The following is a 26897-nucleotide window of genomic DNA, read 5'->3' on the forward strand; positions in this document are numbered from 1 at the left end:
CAACTCACCACGCGCCCCACCGAGAGCGAGAACCACATTATAGCAACCATGATGAAGTTAACCCAACGTGGCTCTACCCACCGTAGCAACCGAGCCAATTGGTTGCTTAGGAAGCCTGACTGGAGTCACTCAGCATGCCCTGGATTCAAACTTGCGACTCCAGGTGTGGTAGTCAGCGTCTTTACTCGCTGAGCTACCCAGGCCCCAAGGCAGTGGTTCTTAAACTTTCTCAGCCCAGGCAGTTACGGATCAGGAGCTTCAGTTAATATTCACATCAACCATCAGAATGGGGAAAAAGTGTGATCTCAGTGATTTCGACTATGGCATGATTGTTGATGCTAGACGGGTTGGTTAGAGTATTTCTGTAACAGTCTCTAGAGTGTAAAGAGAAACAACTAGTGAGCATCAGTTCTGTGGATGGAAACGCCTTGTTGATGAGAGAGGTCAACAGAGAATGGCCAGACTGGTTCGAGCTGACAGAAAGGCTACAGTAACTCAGATAACCGCTTTGTACAATTGTATTGAGCAAAATAGCATCTCAGAATGCACAACACATCAAACCTTGAGGTGGATGGGCAACGACAGCAGAAGACCATGTCAGGTTCTGCTTCTGTCGGCCAAGAACAGAAAACGGAGGCTGCAGTGGTCACAGGCTCACCAAAACTGGACAGTTAAGGACTCCAAAAACATAGTCTGGGGCCGGATTCACGAAAATGTTCTTGAGAAAAAAATTAAGAAATTTCTTAGGATATATTATACGTTTGTAAGAACATTCCTAAGTGCAATTTTTGAAAAATTAATACGTTTTCAAATATTTTAATTAAAGACAGGCTTTGACATTGTCTGATCAGTCTGCTAATGGGCTTGCCTTTTCTAATAGCCTACAGCAAATTCATTACTTCAACACTGGTAAATCATAACAATACATTTATTCATTAACCTTTTATTTTAAAGTAGCATGCACCTCGTGATAATTTTTTGAATGTAAAATGTGTGAGATGTGTTATTTAATAACATTAACTGTCATAGGAACATTTCCTTGCTGCAAACCATTTGATTTGAACTTCTAATTTGACATGGAAGAAAAGAAACAAAAACTTCAGTAGACAAGAGCTGGATCTTCTTGTTGAGGAAATTGCTGCAAGGAAAAAGTTCTCCTTGGGAAGCTTGATGATAATATCATGTCGGGAAGAGGCAGGCAAATGGGAAAGGGTGGTGGAGGCTGTCTCCGCTGTGCCCAACTCTGATAGACATGTGGATAGGGGGTGAAAAAGAAAGTCTCAGCTTTCTAATGTTGTAATTATTATGTTTCTATGAACACTAAAGATCGCGGAGAGTGCAATATGCCGCACATCCGTTTGAATAAGCACGATTTTTTCACATTAAGAAGTTTCAAAATAACATTTATTGTTTGAATTTGGTTATTACATTTACATGGTCTTAAAGCTGAAAATAAAAATATCATTAAACACAAAACAGTCAAAAATAATTTTATTTTTACTGGGATAGGGAAAGTAGAGAGGTGACAGGAAATGAGAGGGATAAGAGTGGGAATAGGATCAGGAAAGAACCTCGGGTCACTAGGCTACGGCTCTGACTAAAATCATATTTCTACGTAAACAGCCCATTGCAACTTCAGACTCAACATGAAAAACCCAGTTCAATTCATTAAACATCTTACCATATAGGATTTAAGACAACTGTGAGGTTATCCTAACTTTAAGATGTTATTCACAATGATTTTTAAGAACATTATTTTCAAGAATTTGAATGTTACTTAAATTTTTCTTAAGAACAATCTTAAGAAAAGAACGTTAAGAAGTTTTTTTGTGAACACAAAATATTCTTAACTTATTTCTTAAGTTAAATATTAAGAAAATTGTAGTTATGAAGAATTTTCTTCTTAAGAACGCTTCATGAATCCGGCCCTGGTCTGACGAATCTCGATTTCTGCTGAGGTACACAGATGGTAGGCCCACTGCAGCCTCAGTTTTCTGTTCTTGGCTGACAGAAGTGGAACCCAACGTGGTCTTCTGCTGTTGTAGCCCATCCGCCTCGAGGTTCAACATATTGTGCATTCTGAGATGCTATTCTGCTCACTACAATTGTACAGAGAGGTTATCTGAGTTACTGTAGCCTTTCTGTCAGATTGAACCAGTCTGCTATTCTCTGTTGACCTCTCTCATCAACAGAACTGCCACTCACTGTAAGTTTTTTGTTTTTGGCACCATTCTGAGTAAATTGTAGAGACTGTTGTGTATGAAAATCCCAGGAGATCAGCAGTTACAGAAATCCGCAAACCAGCCCGTCTGGCACAAACAATCATGCCACGGACCAAATCACTGAGATCACATTTTTCTCCATTCTGATGATTGATGTGAACATTAACTAAAGCTCCTGACCCATATCTGCATGATTTCATGCATTGTACTGCTGCCACATGATTGGCTATTTAGATAATCGCATGAATAAGTAGATGTACAGGTGTACCTAATAAAGTGGTCTGTAAGTGTATGTAAAACACAACAGCAGTTAAACTCCAGGTAAACTTGCATAGGTGTATTCTTCACAAGTTAAAAGCAGCTCTTAACATTCATGCAGACGGGATCATCACAGACGTTTTGTAACATTGTGACCAAATCAGATCATAAACAACATGAAAACATTTGTAACTTCTGAATGAGAGATGTTTATGGTGATGTAGCAGTAGGCGTGTGCACTCAGTGGTCACACATCAGACTCACCGGCGTATGGCGATAAATCGTGGATAAAATACAGTACATGTGAATGTCTGTTCAAGTAAAAAATGCCAATTTTTCTGCTGACTTCAGATCTGTATTCAGTTTTACTGGGACTTGGTATTAAAGAAAAATCTAACTTTTTGATGTTTTTCTTGATATTGTTTTATGGGTGTTGCCATTTTACAATTATCAGTATTGGTCGATAACCATGTTCACTTGGACGATAAACAGAAGTGTTAACTTTCCATCGTTTTTATTTCACTTATGAAATTTTGTGTACTAGCAGCCCTTTCTGGACATCCTTAAGAATGTTATTTCTGTGTAAAGTCCTCCCTGTAATAATCTTTTATCTTTTTTCTCAAATCTCATCTTTATGCATTTTTGTTTGTGTGTGCTGTGTAATTTCCTAATTCATAACCTTGTCACTATCCTTTGTTGTTTGTTTTGTATGAAATTTTAAAATTGAAATTAAAACACTAAAATAAAGAAATGCTTTGTACATGCTGTCGTTAAATTGTATTATTTATACGGGCATTTATAACGGCCATTGCCCAACCTGCTCTCCAGCTTATCAGCATCAGCCATTGAAAAATCCATATCGATCGACCACTAACTGTGACTTCTTTTTACATGTTTATATAGAGTACTTGCTGAGATTAAACTTTTCTCACATGAAGAGCAGTGGTATGGTTTCTCTCCAGTGTGAATTCTCTCATGTTTTTTCAGGTTTTTTGACCAAGTGAAACTCTTTTCACAGTGTGAGCACTTGTAAGGTTTCTCTCCAGTATGAATAATTTGGTGCCGTTTCAAGCTGCCGGCTGTAATAAAGATCTTCCCACATTCAAAGCACATATGATCTGCCACATATGTATTTTCTGGTGCTCTTTAAAATAGTACAGGCATATAAAACTCTTTCCACAAAAAGAACACTTGTAAGCCTTCTCATTTTTGTGAGTTTTCAGATGTTGTTTTAGGTAATGTGCCAGAACAAATGTTTTACCACACTTATCACACTCAAATGGTCTTTCTCCAGAGTGACAGCGAAGATGATTCTTGAGATGGTCTGCATCTGCAAAACATTTCCACAATGATGGCACGTGTAAGGTCTCTCTCCAGCGTGAACTCTCATGTGTTTATTAAGATCTCTTTTACGTGTGACACATTTTCCAAACTGAGAGCAGGTGAAAGATTTCTTGTCTGCTCTTCTTTGAGGCTTTTTAGTTGAGAAATTATTTTCAGTCTTTGAGCAACTCAAAGATTTTTCTATAGCTATGAAATCATGTTGTTCCTCCTCAACTTCATTCATTTCTTCACGTTCCTCTTTCACTTCCATCAGCTCTACAATGAACACAATAGATTAACAAAAATCAATTTGATATCAATTCAAAATCAATTCAAAAGAGGAACATATTTAAATCATCAAATTGAATCCTAATTTAACTGCAGTATACAACAAACATCCAGTATTTATTTATGATTTTGCTGTGTAAAATATTTTTTATTTTAGTAATTAATGAATGCTATATATATATATATATATATATATATATATATATATATATATATATATATATATATATATATATATATATTTTTTTTTTTTTTTTAATAACATAAAATACATGTGCACACAGCTTGTGCATTAAATTATTCAATATTTAGAGCAGGCAGGTAGTCAACAGGGCTTAGAAGAATGACAGAGAAGGGAGCACTCTGTGTCATCAAAAGATGCAAAACTCAAGAGTAGAAAATGGTCAATTTAGTTTTAGGAAACCAGCCGCAGACAAGTCAAATTGGCATAATTTTCACACGTCGTCTGATAACAGCAATAACAGAAAAATAAAACGTTCTTTTGTCTATTTGTATGGCCAATTCCAAGAAAATGTCAACCATACCATGAAAAAATAAAGTTTTAAGCAAAAAATCAAAAACTCTTTTGTTGGTAAATTAAGTCTACATTTTACTGTATTATAGTGCTATAATAATGTTTTTGCATTGTTTATCCACCACTTATGAGTGCACCATTTCTAAAACAACATTTTCAACCAGCCATATTTCATGGTTGCACAAGAGGGGTCAAAGGACTATTTATTTTATCTTTATGTTAACAATAATCATTTCCCAGAAAGATATGAAGACGTTTAAAACATATATAGTCATTTTGTCATAACAGCGCTTTTTGATTAATTTCAAAGAGACACATTTATAGAGATTAAGTTTATATCACTTAAACAATATTCATTCAAATAAGTTGAAACTTTCTAGTGGTGCACCGATCAAGAAATTTGAGGTCGATACCAATCTCCGATTTTTTTTAAAAGTGCCCTTTGCCACACTCTTGCAAGTTATATGCTGCAGTTAAATGTTTATGACCAAACAGTAAAATTACGGTAACACTTTACAAAAAAGTTCCATTTGTTAACATTATTTAGCAACATTAGTTAACATGAACTAATGAACTAGAATCGCCCCTGATTGTGAGCAACATTTATCTGATTTAAATTGGGATCCTCACAAAATAGCACAGAGATGAGTGATTGATGAGATATTGAGAGCACATGGACAGCATGCATGTTTGATTGACACCGAGAGCACCAATATGTTAAAGAGAGTGACTCTGGGTTCACACATCCTCCGTGACTGGCGCGTGAGTGGCGCATTTTCGTTTCGCTGCCCATATAAACAGATGACATCGTTTACACTGCAAGCGTGAGTCATGCTGTGAAGTGTCCCAGAAGCGGCAGTGAGCAGATAGTTTGAGTTCCTCCGCGCTGGGCGCAGTACAACACTAAAATAATCAGATTACTGAAAAGACACAAAAGCAAATAAAAATTATTCAAACCGAACCTATAGTACACTTCAATTTATATGTCTGCATGCAAGTAAACTCAATAAAATAACTTGGTAAAGGAAAGAATTAATGAACTGACTGACCTTTTGCCATTTTGTGTATATAGGTGAACAGTATAGAAAACATTAACCAATCACAACCAAGTATGCTGATAAAGATGAAGTGCACGTGACTGCCCGCTGTTGTATTTGAAGCAGCATTATTAAAGAAAAACTTTGGCATAGGACCACAGAGATAACTTTATTTTCTGCACAGAGGCACTGCTGTTTCTGGAGGAAGAAACGCGACCAGTGTGAACATCAAATGCGACCGCCTGCTCACGGAGGATATGTGAACCCGCAGTAAAGCTAAAGCGCTCATGATCACTCAGTCTCTATTGCTCAAAACATCATCTTATTTTCATGACTTGCATTAAATCACATGTACTCAGATTTGTATTTGCATGTTTATTTGTTGTTTAATTAGATTTTATACCCATTAGCAGCCTTTTTACCCACTTCCTGCTCACTGTGCAATGAGTCAGAATTACTACAGTAATGACACTAGAAAATGGGCAATGTTGGGGCTTTGTTCAGGAGCGCGTTTGGTTATTAGCAATAATAATGATCAAAGATAATTATTAAAATCAATAGAACACTGATTAGAATCAACATTAGCTTATTAATCCTTCAAATCAACAATCATCAAAGATAACTATCAATTATCATAATCAATAGAACATTAATAAGGATTAATATTGCCGGGGAACCACCCTGGAATCAGGGACTAATAACCAGACAGTATAGCAGTCTCAATATAGGATTGTTCTCTTAGTTAAGTCGATGTCCGGAGAACATCGACATTCAAAAGGAAAACAATGAAGGCTTGAATCCAAGCACTGACATCCCCTGCCAGCCCTTGGCACAGGTTCATGCAGAACAATACCAAAACACTTCTCTTTAAAGTATAACAAAGTTTATTGATGCAGTAATATCAATTAATAATCAATACAAGTCTTCCAAATACAAACAAACAGTAACATGATTAGAAATGGTAACAGATAAGCCTATAATACATGAGGAGGGTATGTGTGTGTGTGTGAATGTGTGTATGTGTGTAAGGAGAGAAGGAGTGCACAAAATGGCGAGCAAGGCTCTCGTAGAGAGTACGTTACGCGAGGTTTCCAGCCAGAGAATGTGGCAGCAAATGTGGGCGGAGAGGCTGGTTAATGGCGTCTGCCCATTTAACGAGTATCTCCGCTGGTACGATAACTTAGGGACAATGCTGGGCTCTATCGCAAAGTTATCTGTTCACCAAATGTCAACGCATGCTGTAGCGGCAGAATTATGCCTGTAAATGCTCCAGTGTGCTTTCACTGTCTAGCGTTCGCAAGCGACCAAATGAAAAATCCAACCACTGTGGCAAAACACAGGCGGTAACTCAGATAACTGCTCTGTACAACTGTGGTGAGAAGAACATAATCTCAGAATGCTATTTTGAGATGTGGGTTGGCGCTGTTTCGGCAGCATGAGGGGGACCTACACAATATTAGGCAGGTGGTTTTAATGTTGTGACTGATTAGACATTTACTTATAGCACACATGAAGCGCTTTTACCTCGGGTTGCATCTGAAAATGTAGGCAGCTGACTTGCTACCTTGCTGTCTAATCAGTTAATGGCTTAACTGACATCGGTTTTGAATGAATGGAACTCTTAAGGAAACTGGTCTCCGAACAGTTAGAAAAGTACCTTATTTTCATCGTACCTCTGTATACAGCATCCGGAGGCAGCATTTTCCTGGTTTCGGACGCAGACTTGAAGTTGTGCTCATGCACTCTTGCGGATCCAGCACGAACTTCAATCTACTTATACAGTTTGGACTGTATCGCCTGCTTGGATTGTCACTGCATATTTGCAGACAGTATGTAATAAATGGTTTATTGATATTTGGCTTTTATAATTAGAAGTTACAGGGAACTGTTTTACATTTACATTACATTTATGCATCTGGCAGACGCTTTTATCCAAAGCGACTTACAGTGCCCTTATCACAGGGACAATCCCCCTGGAGCAACCTGGAGTTAAGTGCCTTGCTCAAGGACACAATGGTGGTGGCTGTGGGGATTGAACCAACAATCTTCTGCTTACTAGTTCAGTGCTTTAGTCCACTACGCCACCACCACTCAACTGTTGAGGAGAGAGAGCGAGAACGAAATGAGCACTTTAACATTATGAGCTCAAACGCATCTGTTGCGGCTCTAACATGTGGACCTTTTAAATGACACTGTGTAGCACACTGGTCTATTATTGTAGTAACACGATGGCATGTAACAATAAAACGAACCTTGACTTGTCATTTACATGTCTCAGTTGCTTCACATACAAGCAGGCAATTTTCAGCGCCCTCAAGAGAAAAAATCGTCCAAACGGGAAAATTTATCAGCCGATAATGAAAAAAGTCAGAATATCGGCCTGTGACGAGGAGGAGTGCATGGCTGGTCCATGAGGGTGCACATCCGGCGTGGAATCAGATGATCAGCGGGAGAGCGGTGAGGGGCAGGGGAAACAAGCGGGTAGTGCAATCCCCGGAGTCGAGGAGCCGGTATGGGAGGGGCTACTCCCCGTTTCTGGGGAGGAGGAACAGGATGGAAAGCAGGGGAAGGAGGGGAGACAAGAGAGAGAAAGAGAGAGAGAGAGAGAAGGATATCGGGGCTTGCCGGCTCCCGAATACGAGGCCATGTGCTCCTCTGCCAGCTGGATGGACATTTGGAGCAATGCCGGACGGTGGCACTGGACCCATTTCCCCGTCCCTCTCAGAAGCCGAGCGATGAACTGCTCCAGCACCACCAGATCGATGATAGCTCCAACGTCACATTGCTCAGACAGCAACAACCTCCGGCAGGCATCCTGGAACTGTTGGGTGAAGGCGAATGGGGGGCCATGCTCGCCAATGGTCATAGAGCAGAAGCGTTGCTCGGGTGTCCGGCCGACCCGTTGCCGGATAGCTTTTTACACCAGGAGGTTCTCCGATGGTAACTGCTGCACTGCAAGTTGGGCTTCCCTGAACAGCAGTGGAATCAGTCGGACCACCCTCTGGGTGCTCGGCCATCCGCATGCCTCTGTCATTCGCTCAAAGAACTCCAAGAAGGCATCCGGATCATCGAGGGGGCCCATCTTGACTAGCGGAACCTGGGGCGGAGCGGTCACGGGGTCGTGGCGGCAGCACCCTCCTGGTGTAGCAAGCTCTGGAACATCTGTGTGTGTGTGTGTTTGTGTGTGTGTAAACAGAGAGTTATGTCAAAAGTGAACGTAAACTTTGGGGGAATAGCTGATTTGTATCGAATTGTACGACTTGTAAGTTTAAATGTAACATAATAGATCTGCCGCTGTTTAATGTATCCTTAATATTAATCAAACAACAATAACAAGAAAATGACAAAACCACTCACTGCTCTTGGCTGGATAACGTTACTTGTATAACTCTAGTATAAAAGTATTATTCGTACAGGGAAGATCAGTAGTAGTTTTATGTCAAATTTTTTCTGAATGTTTAATTGAATACTTGACACAGTTAATTTTTTTTTAAAGCTGTCAAAAAGCACTGTTTTTCTTAATTTTTTTGTTCTATAGTGTTTTTTTATTATTTTCTTCTCATTGCTTTTTTTTTTTTTTTTTTTTGTTACTGACTGTTTACTATTCTCAACCCCCCCTCCCCAGTTTTGAATGCCCAATTGCGCTCTAGGTCCTCGTGGTGGCGTAGTGACTCGCCTCAATCCGGGTGGCGGAGAACGAATCTCAGTTGCCTCTGCGTCCGAGACCGTCAATCCACGCATCTTATCACGTGGCTTGTTGAGCGTGTTACCGCGGAGACATAGCATGTGTGGAGGCTTCACGCCTTTCTCAGCAGCATCCTTGCACAACTCACAAAGCACCCCACCAAAAGCGAGAACCACATTATAGCGGCCGCCAGGAGGTTACCCCATGTGACCCTACCCTCCCTAGCAACCCGGCCAATTTGGTTGCTTAGGAGACCTGGCTGGAGTCACTCAGCACGCCCTGGATTCGAACTCATGACTCAAGGGGTGGTAGTCAACATCAATACACACTGAGCTACCCAGGCCCCCTGACTGTTTACTATTCTTGAATAATAACTTGAAAACTTATTTTATAATTAACAAATTAGTTAGTTTTAAGCTATTATTTTTTGTAGTATTTAAGCTGGTATCAAAAATCATCACATTTCACTGAAGACTACTAAAATGTTGGTATTGTGATAAATGTATATATTGTGTATGGTAGATCTTGCTGCAATAACATGATGGAAAAGTAGATCTGTGAAAAAAGTGTGAGCACCTCTGCTGTTAATGATGGCGATGGAGGCTTTTCTTTATCTGATTACCGTGCGTACATGTAACATAAAATAACCTCCCTGCAGTATGTATTAAACATTGTGTTGCTGCTGCAACCCCGGCCGCAAAGACTTCACTGCCCGAAAAGTCTTGTGCCCCAAAATGAAGCACTATGCAAGCTTCATTTACCATCTCACATGTGGCTTTGACTTACAACTGAACTTTTAGCTGACTTTGTAGAAAATACCGAGATATATATTGTGTATCGCCATTCAGCCTAAAAATATCGAGATATGATTTTTGGTCCATATCGGCCAGCCCTACCTGTGAGTGATACAACTGTCTTTCTTGTAACAGATTCTGACAGGACAAAACATTGGATTGTCATAAAAAAAATAAAAAAAATTCAATGAAGAAACATACCTGCAGGAATAAAAATCATCATCATCTTCATCACTCTGTTGTTCCTCTGTTGTGTTTTCTTCTTTTATCTTTATCAGGTTCCTGCAGTCCAGCAGCTTCACTGAACACATCTTCACTGGTGTCTGCAGCATCTGCTGTTCATCATAATCTTCATCACTCTGTTGTTCCTCTGCTGTGTTTTCTTCTTTTATCTTTATCAGGTTCCTGCAGTCCAGCAGCTTCACTGAACACATTTTCACTGGTGTCTGCAGCATCTGCTGTTCATCATCATCTTCATCACTCTGTTGTTCCTCTGCTGTGGTTTCTCCTCTCATCTTCATCAGGTTCCTGCAGTCCAGCAGCTTCACTGAACACATCTTCACTGGTGTCTGCAACATCTGCTGTTCATCATCACTCTGTTGTTCCTCTGTTGTGTTTTCTTCCTTTATCTCCTCCTGCTTCACTTCAATCTTCACTGGTGTCTGCAGCATCTGCTGTTCTCCAGTGTGAATCACATCCACCTGCTCTCTCATGATGAACATCTAAACACAAAAACATCATCATTATAATGGACTGACATTCATCAAACTCAAAAACATTATTATATATATTTCAGAAATGGTATAAATATAAATGAGCACACAAACTTTCAGCTCTTCCTCTTCTTGTGTTTTCTGTCGGTTTATAAAACAACATCTGGTTCATTTCTGCCTCCTGCTGGACTGGAGTGTTTAAAATACCAACATCTGATTAATCAGTCCTGTTGTTGTTTAACTTAAAAATTCATTTTGGAGCTTTATACAAGAAAATCAGAATTGACCAGACTTCTATTTCCATTGACATTTCCTAAATGTTTCTATAATTTGGAATCTTTCTCTAATAAAGCAGCACACATTCAGACGTCACTGGGAAACAAAAAAGTTTAAAAGAATGGAAGTTTAAAAGAATATTTCACCCTAAAATGAAAATTATGTCATCATTTAATCGCCCTAATTTGTTCCAAACCTGTATGACTTTCTCTCTTCTGTTGAATACAAAAGGCAACCTTTTATCATTGCAAAACATTTTCATAATATTAGTTAAAAGTGCACCAAGTAATTTTTTCCTCATTAAAAAAGCTGTACTCCTTAAGAAATGAATAGTAATTTTGAAACATATGTAGGAAATCATGACCACTCACATTAAAATGAAGACTCCAGTCATATCAGTAATCTTATAAAAGCTGTTTTATTCTACATGGAGAGGGTCCACACATGGGGGCTGCCATGTTAGATTCACATGACCAGCCAAATACTACTCGCTTAATCTCAGTAACCATCCTGTTATTGGACACTTTCACTAACTGATTAAAGTAATCATGGCTGACTACACTGTAAATTTTTACATTGGCACCAATGTGTTTGAATTATGCTGCATCCAGGCCACTAGGTGTCAGTGTAAGTCTAGGACAACATGAACAAGAACTTACTTAGTATACCTTTAAAAGTAGACTGTCATACTCCAAAATGACAAAAAGAACCATAAAAGTTAACATCACTTATTGATGGGGCCTGGGTAGCTCAGCCAGTATTGACGCTGACTACCACCCCTGGAGTCACGAGTTCGAATACAGGGTGTGCTGAGAGACTCCAGCCAGGTCTCCTAAGCAACCAAATTGGCCCTGTTGTTAGGGAGGGTAGAGTCACATGGGGTAACCTCCTCGTGGTAAGTTGTGCGTGGGTCATGGAGAGTAGCATGAGCCTCCACATGCTATGAGCTTCCGCGGTGTCATGCACTGTGAGCAATGTGATAAGATGCGCGGACTGATGGTCTCAGAAGCGGAGGCATCTGAGACTTGCCCTCTGCCACCCGGATTTAGGTGAATAACCACACCACCACGAGGACCTAGTAAGTAATGTGAATTGGGCATGCCAAAATTGGGGAGAAAAGGGGATAACAAATATATATATATATATATATATATATATAAACATCACTTATTGACTTACATTATATTCCCCTCAGCCAAAGTTCTGAAATGGACCACAAACATGTAATAACTAGTGCTTCTTCACTTATTATTTTATTAGTTCTTAGATTTTATAGGCTGCATAAAGTTTATATAAAATTAGTAGTGGAGTGCAGGGATCGTTTAATCCTTTCATATATTTTTGCTAATTTATTCAGAAAAGGTTAAACATTAAAAAGTCTAAATATTTGACATTTCAGCAGTCATTACTTGTGTCAACTAAATCCACAACCTGAGTCAGAAACAATTCAGATAAAAGTACACAAGGGCCAGTGTTACATTCATTTCAATAGGCTGTATAATTATAATGATAATTTGCAATAAATGTTACAGTAAGTGGAAAAAGCTTTATCATGTGAATAATATCACAGTGTAGTATCCTGCATCAAAGTCAAAACAAATCAAAAACAGATTATGAAGGATGGCCTTTAATAGTGACATCAGACAACATGTAAACACACATGGCAAGACAAATATAGAAATAATCAAAGTTAAACAACATATTTTATTATTTATCTATTTGTGATTAAAATGCTTTCACATTTTATGGTATCTGGGCAATTTGTAGATCTATTTGTGATAACGGAGGCAAGTGTTGCTAAAGATGCATTTAAGGCAGGGGTTCTTAAACTTTCTCAGCCCCGGCAGTTATGAGTCAGGAGCTTCAGTTAATGTTCACATCAACCATCAGAATGGGGAAAAAAGTATGATCTCAGCGATTTCGACCGTGGCATGATTATTGGTGCCAGATGGGCTAGTTTGAGTATTTCAGTAATGGCTGATCTCCTGGGATTTTCACACACAACACAGTCTCAAATGTTTACTTGGAATGGTGCCAAAAAAACAAAAACAAAAAACAAAAAATCAAAAACAAAAAAATCCAGTGAGCAGCAGTTCACCCAATGGCAGCCAACAGTCAATGGATGTAGAAAGGAAGTCCAACCTTACAGGTAAAATCACCTTTTAGATACAGAAATCGGCCATCAATCAACTCAAGAAAGCACATGCATATTAGCTGTACAAGACAGTAAAATTGCATTTTTTTAGTGCAATCGGAGTTAAAGATGCACAATTTATTACACCAGTTATTACGGAACGGCAAGCCCCTCCCGTGGATCATTGTCGCCCGCGTTTACTTTTTCCTGTTTGGCTTGTGTGATAGGGTTCATCTGAACCCAATAAAGAGCCTCAACACCATTGCTTTTAATCACTGAGAGTGCCTCTCCTCGGGAGACCAGTCTCTACCTGCTGGCATCTTCACAGGTCAAGGATCAGAGTGGGGAGGGTATGGTGCGAGTTAGATGCTGCACCGGGGGATTGGAGCACTCATTGCGGCTGGCGTGACAGGATGCCAGGCCACTATTCCCCTCAAGTGCCGAGGCCCAGGGTAGCAGGGCCGCCTGAGTGATGTCACCAATCCACATGCCTCGAACCAAGGAGGGGAGTACGTCATGGCTGTCGGGACCCCGCCCACTATCACCTGGACCTTCCCGTCTTCACTACTCTACTTTCACATAGCCCTTTCCACCGCAAAGGCCCTAGATTCCCTTTTGTTTTGGACATTTTAAATAAATGCCTCTCTGAGGCCTGAAGCCACACCTACTGTGTTTGTCTCTTGCTCACTCTGCCACACACTGTTGTCAGATTTTACTGCTTTCTTGAAATATGTTATTTTATTGTAATCTTAACCAACTGTTTTGGAGATTTCGGTCTTTCCCCATTCAAGTAGATAGGAGCTGCACTTTCATGATGCTTGTTTACATAGAAAAATAGCTGCTCAGACTGCCAAACAGCGTTCCAAAAATGGCCGCAGGGTGGACTGATTTACCTTGAAAAAGAGACTGTGGCAGCAGGGGCGTGGTCAAGCATCCGACCGGAGAGAAAGCGGTAAGTGCGCTTGCACCTGAGCTAGATTATGTCTAACACCTGTCTTTAATTCCAGCGAGCATGGGGAGAGCGGCATGTAAGCAGCCACGCCACCAGCAGAGAGAGCTGAAGCTAATGAGTTATTGTAAAGCTGATGAGTTATTGTAAAGCTGATGAATTACTGTGAAGCTTCGATTTTGACTTAGAGAATTGATCCGGAGCCTCCTAAGCCAGGAGACTGCCCCGGCTGCGACCCTGGACTACTGTAGCCCCATGCCCCCGCCCAGGAAGATGGGGGTGGAAGATGACCCAGAAGCATTCCTTGACCTCTTTGAACAGACTGCTGAGATCTGGGGCTGGCTGTGTGCTCAATGGGCGGCTCAGCAGCCCAACAACTGCCGGCAGCTAGTCTCCAGGACTACAGCGACCTAAAGAAGACCACACTGCAACAGTTGACCAAAGTCCAGAACAGTACCGTCAGCTCTTCCAGTTCATGGAATTGGAAAAGACCGACTGTCCATTTGCCTTCTCCCAACGACTCAGAGACACTTGCCAAAAATGGCTGCTGGCAGGGGACCACAGCGTCGAAGAAATTATCAACCAGGTGGTGCCTGAGCAGCTGATCCGTCGATTACCGGAAAAGACTGCAGAACGGTCCAGTGTCCAATTGGTGGAGGACCATATGACGGCGTACCCGAGGGTGGAAGAGCCCTCCCACTCTCTCTCTGTTTTCCCCATTCTCTTCCCCCTCCCCAGAGCCCGTTCCTGCCCCACGTAGGCGATGAGTCCCACCACCGAAGCCAGTACCCCGTGTGCGGGGGTTTGCACCCGCCCCCCCCCAGCATCTACAGTGCCCTGCCGCTCTCCCCCTCAGGTGGAGGTGACCACCGATGCAGGTGTGGGCGTGGTGCCTGGGCTGGTCTGCTGGAGTTCCCCATAGTGACCCACCATCGGATTATAATGAGCCGCCTGGAACACCATTTCCCGGCGGCTCAGCGGGGGCGTGGTCAAGCATCTGCCCGGAGAAAGTGGTAAGGGTACTTGCATCTGAGCTAGATTATGTCTAACACCTACACTATATGGGCAAAAGTTTGTGGACACCATATGTGCTTGATGAACATTTGATTTCAAAACCTTAGGCATCAATTTCCCCCTTTGCTGTAATAAAAGCTTCCACTTTTGGGAAGGCTTTCCACTATACTGTATGTAGTAACATGGCTGCAGTGATTTGCTCTCATTCAGACACAAGGCTATCAGTGAGGTCAGGAACTGATGTTGGTCGATGGGGCCTGACTTACAGTTGCTGTTCCAGTTCACCCCAAAAGTGATCAGTGGGGTTCAGGTCTGGGCTTTGTGCAGGCCAGTCAATTTCTTCCATGCCAGACACAGTAAACCACTTCTTTATGGACCTCACTTTGTTCACAGGGGCATTGTCATGCTGGAACAGAAAAGGGCTATCCCCAAACAGCTGCCACAAATTTGGAAGCACACAAAGCCCAAGCCATTACATAAAGAAACATTCAATTTTTCTTTACTGGATTTAATGGAGTAACCAAATTCGTTAATTAGAAGGGGGTGTCCACAAACTTTTGGCCATATAGTGTATCTCTAATTCCAGTGAACATGGGGAGAGCGGGATATAAGTAGCCATGCCACCAGGAGAGAGAGAGAGAGAGAGAGAGAGAGAGAGAGAGTCTGGGTCCAGAAGTCTGTTTGTGAAGCTAATTAGTTATTGTAAAGCTGATGCGTTATTGTGAAGCTGATGAATTATTGTGAAGCTGTAAACCAGGAAAGTTGCCAATTAAAAGAGCATTACCTGTGACTGAAGAAACCTGGTTCCCCGTGTCCTCCTTCCCTCCCTGTGTGAAGTTTTGTTATAGAGACTTTGTTGAAAGGATCCGGAAATACGTTTGGATCGTTCTAATTCCTTTATTTTTGTTTACATACTGTAATGTCTATAACATCTCAAAAACATGAATCATCAACACTCCTGGACACATAATAAACTATTTGATGAAAAAAATCTGACTTTCTATAGCTTGGCATTACTTAAAATTTCAAAACCTAGTCCCACTGTCCACATATGTGAATGTCAATTTTTATGAAAACTATTTACTCTAGAATTGAAAAATAAAATATATTATTCATTATTCAACTAGGTGCTACTAGTTACAAATCAGGAAATGGAAAATGCACACAGCAGTCAAGGGGAGTCTCTGGAGGTTAAGGTAAAAAAAACTACAATTTGTAGAATTCAAACGGGTCACATAAGTTTTGTGGTTTGTGCGCGATATCGAGTGAAACCGGTTTCTGTAGGGAGAGTGATCCCGCTCTGCATTCTCCTGTCTTTGGAGCACAAACAGGTAGCTGCTGGTGAATAGAATGCTGTGAACATTTCTTGCCATGTGTTAGCAATTTTGTGTAGTCGTGATAGAGACTAAAATCCAAAATCTATACCGGTATATTGCCCACCCCTAATACTGTACCTATTATGAAGTTCAGTGCAAACAAATTACAGTGGTCGGCCTATTAAACATTAATGTGAGGAGCTTTTACAAGTACGGTAAATCGTAATAGTTTTATGAATTTAAAAATGTATTCCGTTTATTTTCTGTCAAGCAAACTCTCAGTCCTAAACCGATGCAGCTCCTATCGCTATCATGAGTGAGACAAAATAATGCTTGTTTGCAGTCATTAAAACTTCAAGTTCTGCATTGCTGATACAGGGCACAAATTTCTTCTTAGCATCTGTTTCCAAGGTGACTCTTGGATTCGGCGGTCTGCTGAGAATGCCTTACTGAGTTCACCATGAACGTGCATAGGCTCAGAGTTTCAAACTCAGGGTTGAGTGAAGCAACCCATAACAGGTATTCTGGAACCAATAACTGTACGCAATGCTTGGGTTAATCAACCGAAAGTTCAGGGTTTATGTCACGGTAAGTTAACCTTTCTTTCTGAAATACCCCCCAGGTGTCTGTGACGGCACTAGACTGTAAAAACAGCCATGGACACGTTCTTTGATCAGCGGGTCAGAAGATTTTGATGCGATCCCTGCCTGTCAATCATTTTACGCATTGTAGTAGCTGAAGCAGATTAATTCAACGGATTCAACAGCATATTCAAATTCATAACAGTTGTTAGTTGAGGGCGCTATCATGCTATTGTTGTGTTTGACAAACATTAAAAAACGCCATGCTGATCTTCTGCTCGTTGATGATACAACGGTATCTTTGGTGGGTGTAGTTTTGGAAAGAGGGTGTGTCTAATTCAACAGCTCAGTTTTGTGGAATTTCCAGAATGTCTTTAATCGCTTACAGCACCTTTAAGCTTTAAAAAAGTTTATGATTATTTCAGTGCAAGAAAGACTTTTTAGTCAAAAGCTAAGACATCAAAATATTTGGTTCAGAAAAAATACACACTAGTGTCCAGAAGTTTGGTGTTTCTAAAGGAAATTGGTACTTTAATTCACCAAAGTGGCATTCAACTGATCACAAAGTATAGTCAGGACATTATTGATGTCATTTTTGATCTAATCTAGACAGGCCCCATTTGCAGCAGCCAAAGTACAAAGGATAAGTACATTAGAGTTTGAGACATTGATGCTCACATGTCCTCAGCTGACAACTTCATTGAATTCTGCCCGCTCAACACTAGTTTCATGTACAACAGTAAAGAGAAGACTCAGGGGTGCAGGCATTAAGGCATTTCCTGCAGCCGCAAAACAACCCCATAACAGGACTGACCCACCTCCCATGACTGACTGTGGGGATGGTGTCATTCTTGTCATCACCTTGCTTTTCTTACTCCAGACGTACTGCTGACCCAAGAGTCTAAAACTCATTTTCAGTTTAGTGCCATATAGTGTCCATAAAACCTTCTTGCAGGACTCCACAGGTCTTTCCAAATTCCTTTTTGAATATTCAAGTCAACATTTCCCTTGTTGAAGTTTTGCATTCTTCCACACCCAAGAAGGTTGCTGTTGTACCACATTTTAAAAAATGTATTAATGGTGCTGCCAGCTTTGTCTACTGGAAACTGAAGTGCCTTGGAAATGTACTTTCAGCCATGGTCTTTTCTTGTGTAATTAAATAATCTCTTCTTTTATCTTTTGTGAAAGCTTTTTTTTATATTGCATGTTTTGTATAGAAATACATTTTTACTAACAACACTAAACTTAAATTTTAAAACTTACTAAAAGCCAAAAAAAAAAACAAAAAAAAAAATCATCATGGAAGGAAGCTTTAATCTAAGAAAAAATAAGGAATATTGTCAGAATTACAGACCAATATCATTCCTTAATACTGATTATAAACTTTATAGCTCCATCAAAACTTCCAGACTGCAGCCTTTTTTATCGGACCTGATAGATGAGGACCAAACAGGTTTTGTTAAAGGTCACCAAACGCAAGACAATATAAGAAGGTCACTTCATATAATAAATAAGATCCAAAGAAATAAGCTACCAGTTGCCTTAATTAGTCTCAATGCCGAGAAGGCCTTCGATAGGGTCCACTGGGATTTTCTATATCTAACACTAGAAAGGTTGGGGTTCAATGATAAATCAATACATTGTATTAAATCTATCTATAGGAACCCCACAGCCACAGTAAGAGTGAACAAATATCTAACAGAGAGATTTAAGTTAGAGAGAGGAACCAGACAAGGCTGTTGTCTTAGTCATTCTCTCTTCGACATGTATATAAAACCATTGGCCCAACTTGTTAGACAGCATTCAACGATACCAGCGGTGAGAATTAATGGCGCAGTGCATAAAATTAGTTTGTTTGCGGAAAATGTAATGATTTATCTGAGTGAGCCAGTAAAAAAATTCACAAAATGTATTCAAGTATTAGAACAATTCAACAAATATGCTGGCTATAAAATAAATATAACAAAAACTCAAATCCTTATGTTTAATGGCAAACCAAATGAGGAACTCCGACAAAAATATAAAGTTAAATGGGAAGCAAAAAGATTGAAATACTTAGGTATAAATATAACTAAAGACCTAGATAAATTATATGAAGCCAACTATGGAGAAGTTAATCATACTATAGAGAAGGATATAGAGAGGTGGTCTACACGCCCTATGGGCTTAAGTGATAGGATAAGAGGAGTCAAAATGAATATCCTGCCTCAATTATTATATTTATTTCAATCACTCCCTGTGGAAATCTTAAATGAGCAATTTAATAAATGGGATAAACTAATAAGTAGATATATATGGGGAGGTAAGAGACCTAGAGTGTGTTATGCAACACTACAATTATCCAAAGAAAAGGGAGGAATGGCACAACCAAATCTCAAAAGTTATTTTTATGCAGCACAGCTACGTCCTCTTTTATGTTGGTGCTCTAATAGTTGTGTGGCTAGGTGGAAGGAAATAAAAAAAAAAAAATCAGGTTATTCAAATACAAACGTTGATAGGGTAAACAGAAATCCCTGGCCATATTACGAAATGGGATAACGAGTTAAAGTAATCCCAGAAAAAATCTGGTACGACATCTGGAGAACACATCACATTACCACTAGCTCACATATGTGGAGGGAATTCTCCTGGAAGAATCAAATACATTTCTTCATCACCCCCAAGATTTCAGGCAAACAAACTTCCACATCACAGGCATGTTGGAGAAAGTGTGGTCAGCAGACGGCAGACCATACACATATATTCTGGAGTTGTGAAAAAGTTCAACATTTCTGGGAAGAGGTCCATGGGACCATGTGTGAGATATTCGGTTATGTAATCCCCAAAATCTGTTTATTTTTATATTTTGGAAACTTTAAAGGAATAATACAGATAATATGGAGTGGTGGTGGCATAGTGGACTAAAGCACTGAACTGATAAGCAGAAGGTTGTTGGTTCGATCCCCACAGCCACCACCATTATGTCCTTGAGCAAGGCACTTAACTCCAGGTTGCTTGTCCCTGTAATAAGGGCACTGTAAGTCACTTTGGATAAAAGCATCTGCCAAATGCATGAATGTAAATAATAATACCAAAAAGTGATCAATATCTCTTAAGTTTTGCTTTCTTCCACACCCAAGGTTGCTGTTGTACCATATTTAAAAAAATGTATGAATGCTGCTGCCAACTTTGTCTATTGGAAATTGAAGTGCCTTGGAAATGTACTTTTAGCCATGACCTTTCTTGTGTAATGAAATAATCTCCTCTATTAGCTTTTGAGATAGCTTATTTTTAATTGCATTTTTTGCATAGAAATCCATTTTTGCTTGCGACACTAAACTTAAGTAAGTGCCATTGTAGAGTGATGGCTTAATTTTGTTTTAAAACAATTACTTGTGTAGCCTTACATATTTAAGAAACAGCTACATGCAATAAGGGTTGAATAATTATGACACGGCTGTATTTTTAAAAAATCCTGCTATTTAGAAATATTAGGTTATATATTCGCACTATGACTTGAATGTGTCACTCAACTGATATAGATGTAATGTTTAAAAATTCTGGGTCATCAGAAAAGCTTACCTTTGTAAATCCTTACTGTCTTGGGGGGGTAATAATTTTGATTGCAACTATATATATATATATATATATATATATATATATATATATATATATATATATATAAATATTACAATCATTAGAGAAAAGCATTCATACAAAAATGCAAACTTCTTTTTTTTTTTTGGAATAACACAAAGACCTTCCTTAAATGTCCTTTGTTATTCTCTTAGATGATGTTGCTCAGTTGAGCAGGGCGACCACCTAGTTTGCCTATACCTAGAAACTGCTCTGCTATTGGGAGAAATTTCATCTTTGGTTTTATCTTCCAAACTATTTACTTGATATTGTTGGACCTGAAGATGATTCTTGCTCACTGTGACTGCTGGGGCAGTTCTTTTTTACATGTTTCTGTAGTGTACCTGATTGGTTGAAACCTTTCCCACATGAAGAACACTTGTATGGTTTTTCTCCAGTATGAATTCTCTTGTGTGTTTTCAGGTGTTCTGACTGAGTGAAACTCTTTCCACACTGATGGCACTTGTATGGTTTCTCTCCAGTATGAATTCTCTTGTGTCTTTTCAGGTCATGTGACTGAGTGAAACTCTTTTCACAGTGTGAGCACGTGTATTGTTTCTCTCCAGTATGAATTCTCTCATGTGTTTTCAGTTTATTTGACAGAGTGAAACTCTTTTCACTGTTCGAGCACTTGTATGGTTTCTCTCCAGTATGAATTCTTTGGTGCTGTTTTAAGCTGATGGCTGTAATAAAGATCTTCCCACATTCAAAGCACATTTGAACCCCGGAAAAGGTATGTATTTTCTGGTGCTGTTTAAAATAGGACAGGCATGCAAAACTCTTTCCACAAAATGAACACTTGTAAGGCTTCTCATTTGTGTGCGTTTTCAGATGTTGGTTTAGGTCCGAATCCTCAACAAATCTTTTACCACAGTTATCATATTCAAATGGTTTTACTCCAGAGTGACAGCAGAGATGCTTTTTCAGTGTACCTGCCCATTTGAAACCTTTTCCACACTGACGGCATGTAAAAAGCCTCTCTCCTGTGTGAACTCTTGTGTGCATATGAAGATAATATTTATCTGTGAACTTCTTTCCACACTGATTGCATGTGAAAGGCTTCTCTCCAGTATGAACCATTGTGTGTTTATTAAGACATACTTTACGTGTGAAACCTTTGCCACACTGATGGCACGTGTAAGGCCTCTCTCCAGTGTGAATCCTTGTATGTATATCAAGGTTTCCTTTAGAAGTGAAACATTTTTCACACAGATGGCATGTGAAAGGCTTTTCTCCAGTGTGAATTTTTTTGTGCGCATTCAAATTTAATTTATATGCAAAACTCTTTCCACACTGTTGGCACTTGTAAGGCTTCTCTCCAGTGTGAACTCTCATGTGACTATTAAGCCAGTTTTTACTTGTGAAATTCTTTCCACACTGTTGGCACGTGTAAGGCTTTTCTCCAGTGTGAACTCTCATGTGAACATTAAGCTGGCTTATAAATATGAATTTTTTTTTACACTGAGAGCAGGTGAAAGATTTCTTGGCTGCTCTTCTTTTAAGCTGTTTTGCTGAGGAATTCTTCACAGTCTTTGAGCCACTCAAAGATTTTTCTTCAGTTGCGAAATCCTGATGTTTCTGACACTGAAGTTTCTCCTCCACTTCACTGAGTTCTTGACGTTCAGCTTTCAATTCCATCAGCTCTACAATAAACAAAATTAACAAAAATCAATTCAAGTGGGACAAATGTATTTATTTGTGATTTATTCCATATATTCATACTAGAGGTGTTTTTCAGCTGTCACATTTTTTTTTTCTCCATCAAATTAATTTAATGACAAGCCCAGGGGTGTCGCTAACCCAATGATGAGTCTAGACCTGAATGATTTTTGTTCTAAACTACCCAGGTATTGAGTGAAACAGACAGGTTAAGTAAATGTTGGTTATTAAAATTAAATTATATTAATCTCACCTTCTGCACTTTTGTGCTAAAGGAGTATTATCAGTTCCATACAAGTTAAGCTAAAGTGACAGCATTTGTAGCATAACATTTATTTCCACAAACATTTATTTTGACTCATCCCTCCTTTTCTTTAAAAAAAAGCAAAAATCTGGGCCCCAATGAGGTACTTACAATGGAAGTGAATGGGGACCAATATTTGAACATTAAAATACACACTGTTTCAAAATATAGCCATAAGATCTAAATAATGTGTATTAACATGATTTTAGTGTGTTAAAATCACTTTTTAACTGTGTAAAGTTGATGTGATGTTAACAAACCTAAAACCCTAAAATGACTCAATATTAAGATTTAAACAACTTTACAGCTCAAATAATATGTTTTAACAGAAGAACTGATGTAAGTGCTTTTATAAAATTATAAGCTTCACATTTCTGCCTTTAAACCCTCCAAAAATTGGCCACATTCACCTCCATTGTAAATGCCTCACTGTAACCTCGATTTTTCTTTTTTTAAAGGAGGGATGAGTTGAAATTTATTTTTGTGGTATCAACATTAACCCACAAATGCTGTCGATTGAGCTCAACTTGTATTGAACCTAGAATATTCCTTTAACTGATGCACATCTGTGCAGCGTGATTTAAGCCTTGTTTGAGTATCATCGTAAGTATCATGCAAACCATCACAGAACCACAAGCTCGAGTGATCCGCTTATCTGTTTCCTACTGTATCTCTGGAGCTTATATGCCTCAAATGTGCTTCCCACGATATGCAAGCTCCAGAGAAAAAGACCCATACACTAGAGATCAACCGATATATCGGATTTACCGATTAATCGGGGACGATTGTTGCATTTCTCTACAGTCTGAACTGCTTGATTCAACAACAATATAATGAGTTTGTTGTGCAACGTGACTAGGCTATTTATAGAGATAGATGCTTCAAACATGGATTTCAAACAGTGACAGAGAAAAGCCTAGGTATGTATACAATACACGTTATTATTATTGTCATGACACAATAAATCAGTCATTTAAGACAGTCAAAGGTGGTTTGATAATTCATTTGTTTACAACTAATTGCAGCACTGTAGAATTGCATTGCTGACAAAGTAGAGAGGACAGGCAAATGGACATTAGCAGTTCAAATGGTTAGAGCAATGTTATGTCAAGAATGGAAACTGCTTACCTTTCATCTTAATACACTATTTCTTCGGGGGGTTGTGGGAAGTCAATTTATTCCAGTCAGATTATAAACATGAGTGCTCCGAAGAGGTTTTGTTTCTAAGAGAATTTATAAGTTAATTATCAGTAGTAAATCAATCATTAATGCCAACCTAATGTGAATATGCTGCCTGAGTTTTTGCTTGGCCGTTCACATGCTTTAGAAGACAAAGTGCAAGCATGGTTTATTGTGTGAATGCACACGCACAGGAACAGTTTTATAGTTTTCCTTTTTACAGGTTTTTGACTATAAAGTTTCCCAAACTTTTCTCCGTTCTGACAAAATGAACTTCTGTCTAAACTTCCTAATTTTATGATGTAGTTATGTACAAAAATTTAAGAGCATGGTAAAAATATGTTCATCTGAAATAAATTTGATTTTCATGTTATATCATACAATGTGTTTATGCGAGGGCACATATACTATAGACAATGCCATTCTAAAATTACCTTTAAAAATACAAGACTTGAGTTGATTTTAGTTCTATACCTTTTTCTCTCTCCCTACCTTGTACATAATTTCATATATCTAATATGACTGCAAAATAATATAATAAATATTGTCAGTAGTGATAAAGCATACAGTCGCTAATTGGCTTTGTGTCGGTGTCATATGTTACTGCTGAACAACAAACAAATTTGACAAGTAAAATTTTAATATTTTCATTCATTTCAGATGGTAAAGGCTTTAAAGAAGGTACCAGTGTGGGAGATTTAATTTATTAAAGTAATACTTACTAAAGTTCAGCACTCCATTGAGTGGAAAGTTTTCATTAATAATATACATTTTAAAAACTATCGGCCGATTAATCGGCTAACAGTCTGGTGGGTCACCTTAATTATTGGTATCAGCAAAACTCACTATTGGTCGATCTCTACTGTACACACATGCAGTGACTTTATCGATGGCTGTCGCTAATCTAAGCACTGTGAAGTCGCTAGTGGGTGTTCCTTCTGCTGTCGCTTTAATGTTATTGGTGGACTTCACATCTGGCCATATCTTTTGAAAATATGAATGCAGATGGACATATTGCCAGTAAAACTATTAAAAGTATATCATTTTAATCTGACAAGGAATTATTTTTTCCCCACTAAATATGAACATTCTGCAGTGTTTTAGTATAAACTGCAGCAGTGTTCAGCTGCTCAGTGCATCATGTCCACAACAAGATGAACGATCTCTCAATGTCTTTTTTGAATTTTGGTAGTATAAATGCACACGGTATGGATTAAAGTGCACCCATACCTCCACCATTAATATGTAGGAAATTTTAATTAAACTGTTTGCATACTCAACCATTAATATGTAGGATAAATAACAAATGATCGGATTAGAAATCTGAATAAAATTCTCCACCATTGAAAATGTGTCCACCATTGAAAGCTTGTTGTATCTGCTCACAATCTATATGCTTTAATATGGTTCGAGCTTCAGAGCACAGATCTTTTGAAATAAAGTGACGAGATTATTTATCAAAATATACCACGGTCAAATGCCCTTTTAATATAAACAAGACATGATTTCTAATCTACAACATAAAACTAACACATATTAAAAAAAACATGAAAACAGGTTGGTGAGTGAACTGTAACAGAGTAAATTGAACTTTATGGAGTCTACAGACAATGCCTTGAGAACCATCAACACTTCATTTGGTAAACCTCGATTTGCCATCAGGTTACCCCAAGTATTTAAATAAAACACCAGCACTATCTAGCAAATGTCTGGAGATGTACTTGCGTTTCCTTGCATTGCTTTGGTTCTTTGTAGAAAGTTCTAGTTGTTCCGTTGACATTTTGGACCTCTGTTAAGATCGCTGATGTCGTGTAGTTCATTGCTGGAATGATGAGGGCTTTGAAGCGTGGCCTCCTGCAAGCCTCACCCTTTTTCCTCCAAACAAAACGATGGTCATTATGGGCAAACAATTACATTTTTGTTTCATCAGACCAGAGGAAATTTCTCCAAAAAGTAAGATCTTTGTACCATGTGCACTTGCAAACTGTAGTCTGGCTTTTTTATGGCAGTTTTGGAACAGTGGCTTCTTCCTTGCTGAGCAGCCTTTCAGGTTATGTCGATATAGGACTCGTTTTACTGTGGATATAGATACTTGTCTACCTGTTTCCTCCAGCATCTTCACAAGGTCCTTTGCTGTTGTTCAGGGATTGATTTACACTTTTCACACCAAACAACGTTAATCTCTAGGAGACAGAATGCGTCTCCTTCCTGAGGCTGCGTGGACCCATAGTGTTTATACTTGCATAATATTGTTTGTACAGATGACCGTGGTACCTTCAGGCATTTGGAAATTCCTCCCAAGAATGAACCAGACTTGTGGAGGTCCACAAATTTTTTTTCCGAAGTCTTGGCTGATTTCTTTTGATTTTCCCATGATGTCAAGCAAAGAGGCGCTGGGTTTGAAGGTAGGCCTTAAAATACATCCACAGGTACAACTCCAATTAGCCTATCAGAAGCTAATTGGCTAATTGCCTAAAGCATTGACATTGTTTTCTGGAATTTTCCAAGCTTCTGAAAGGCACAGTTAACTTAGTGAAGGTAAACTTCTGACCCACTGGAACTGTGATAGTCCAATAAAAAGTGAAACAATCTGTCTGTAAATAATTGTTGGAAAAATTGCTTGTGTCATGCACAAAAAATTAAATCTGTGGAGTGGTTAAATTTTTTTTTAATGACTTCAACCTAAGTGGATGGATGGATGGACGGACGGACAGACATTTTTGTCATTCTAACAAAATTACAACTAAATTATGTGTGGCACAGTCCAGACAGCAGCTTATAAAACACAATGAAAGTAATAAAAATTAATAATTTAAATCCACTGATATATAAACAAGACAAATGTTAGAATAAAAGTCAAGATAAGAGACTGTTGTAATCAAAGTGCATAAGTAAATAAATAAATCAAGTCAATAAATAAGGTGCACTAAAAGAATACTGGTAGCGGCGTGTGCATGATTTCCAGTGAGGGAAGTGCTCCAACATTCTAGACACAATGTTCCTGTATAGGGATAG

At 38.9% G+C, this 26897-nt stretch overlaps 2 protein-coding genes and 1 pseudogene across 4 annotated transcripts in view; 1 reads left to right on the forward strand and 2 right to left on the reverse strand.

Annotated features, from left to right (window-relative positions):
• LOC127418577 (zinc finger protein 721-like) overlaps positions 1-26897 on the forward strand; it is a 620351-nt gene that overhangs the window by 190480 nt on the left and 402974 nt on the right. The window lies entirely within an intron of this gene.
• The window catches only part of LOC127418584 (zinc finger protein 883-like), a 154593-nt pseudogene that overhangs the window by 85480 nt on the left and 42216 nt on the right, over positions 1-26897 (reverse strand).
• The window catches only part of LOC127418574 (gastrula zinc finger protein XlCGF26.1-like), a 63794-nt gene continuing 57877 nt past the window's right edge, over positions 20981-26897 (reverse strand). For all 3 annotated transcript variants that reach the window (XM_051659193.1, XM_051659196.1, XM_051659195.1), the window contains one exon: positions 20981-22383. In XM_051659193.1, coding sequence (XP_051515153.1) covers positions 20996-22383 — 1388 coding nt within the window. In that variant the 3' untranslated portion in view covers positions 20981-20995. The remainder of the gene's footprint in view (positions 22384-26897) is intronic.

Source organism: Myxocyprinus asiaticus, chromosome 28 (genome assembly GCF_019703515.2).
Source record: "Myxocyprinus asiaticus isolate MX2 ecotype Aquarium Trade chromosome 28, UBuf_Myxa_2, whole genome shotgun sequence".
Taxonomy (NCBI): Eukaryota; Metazoa; Chordata; class Actinopteri; order Cypriniformes; family Catostomidae; genus Myxocyprinus; species Myxocyprinus asiaticus.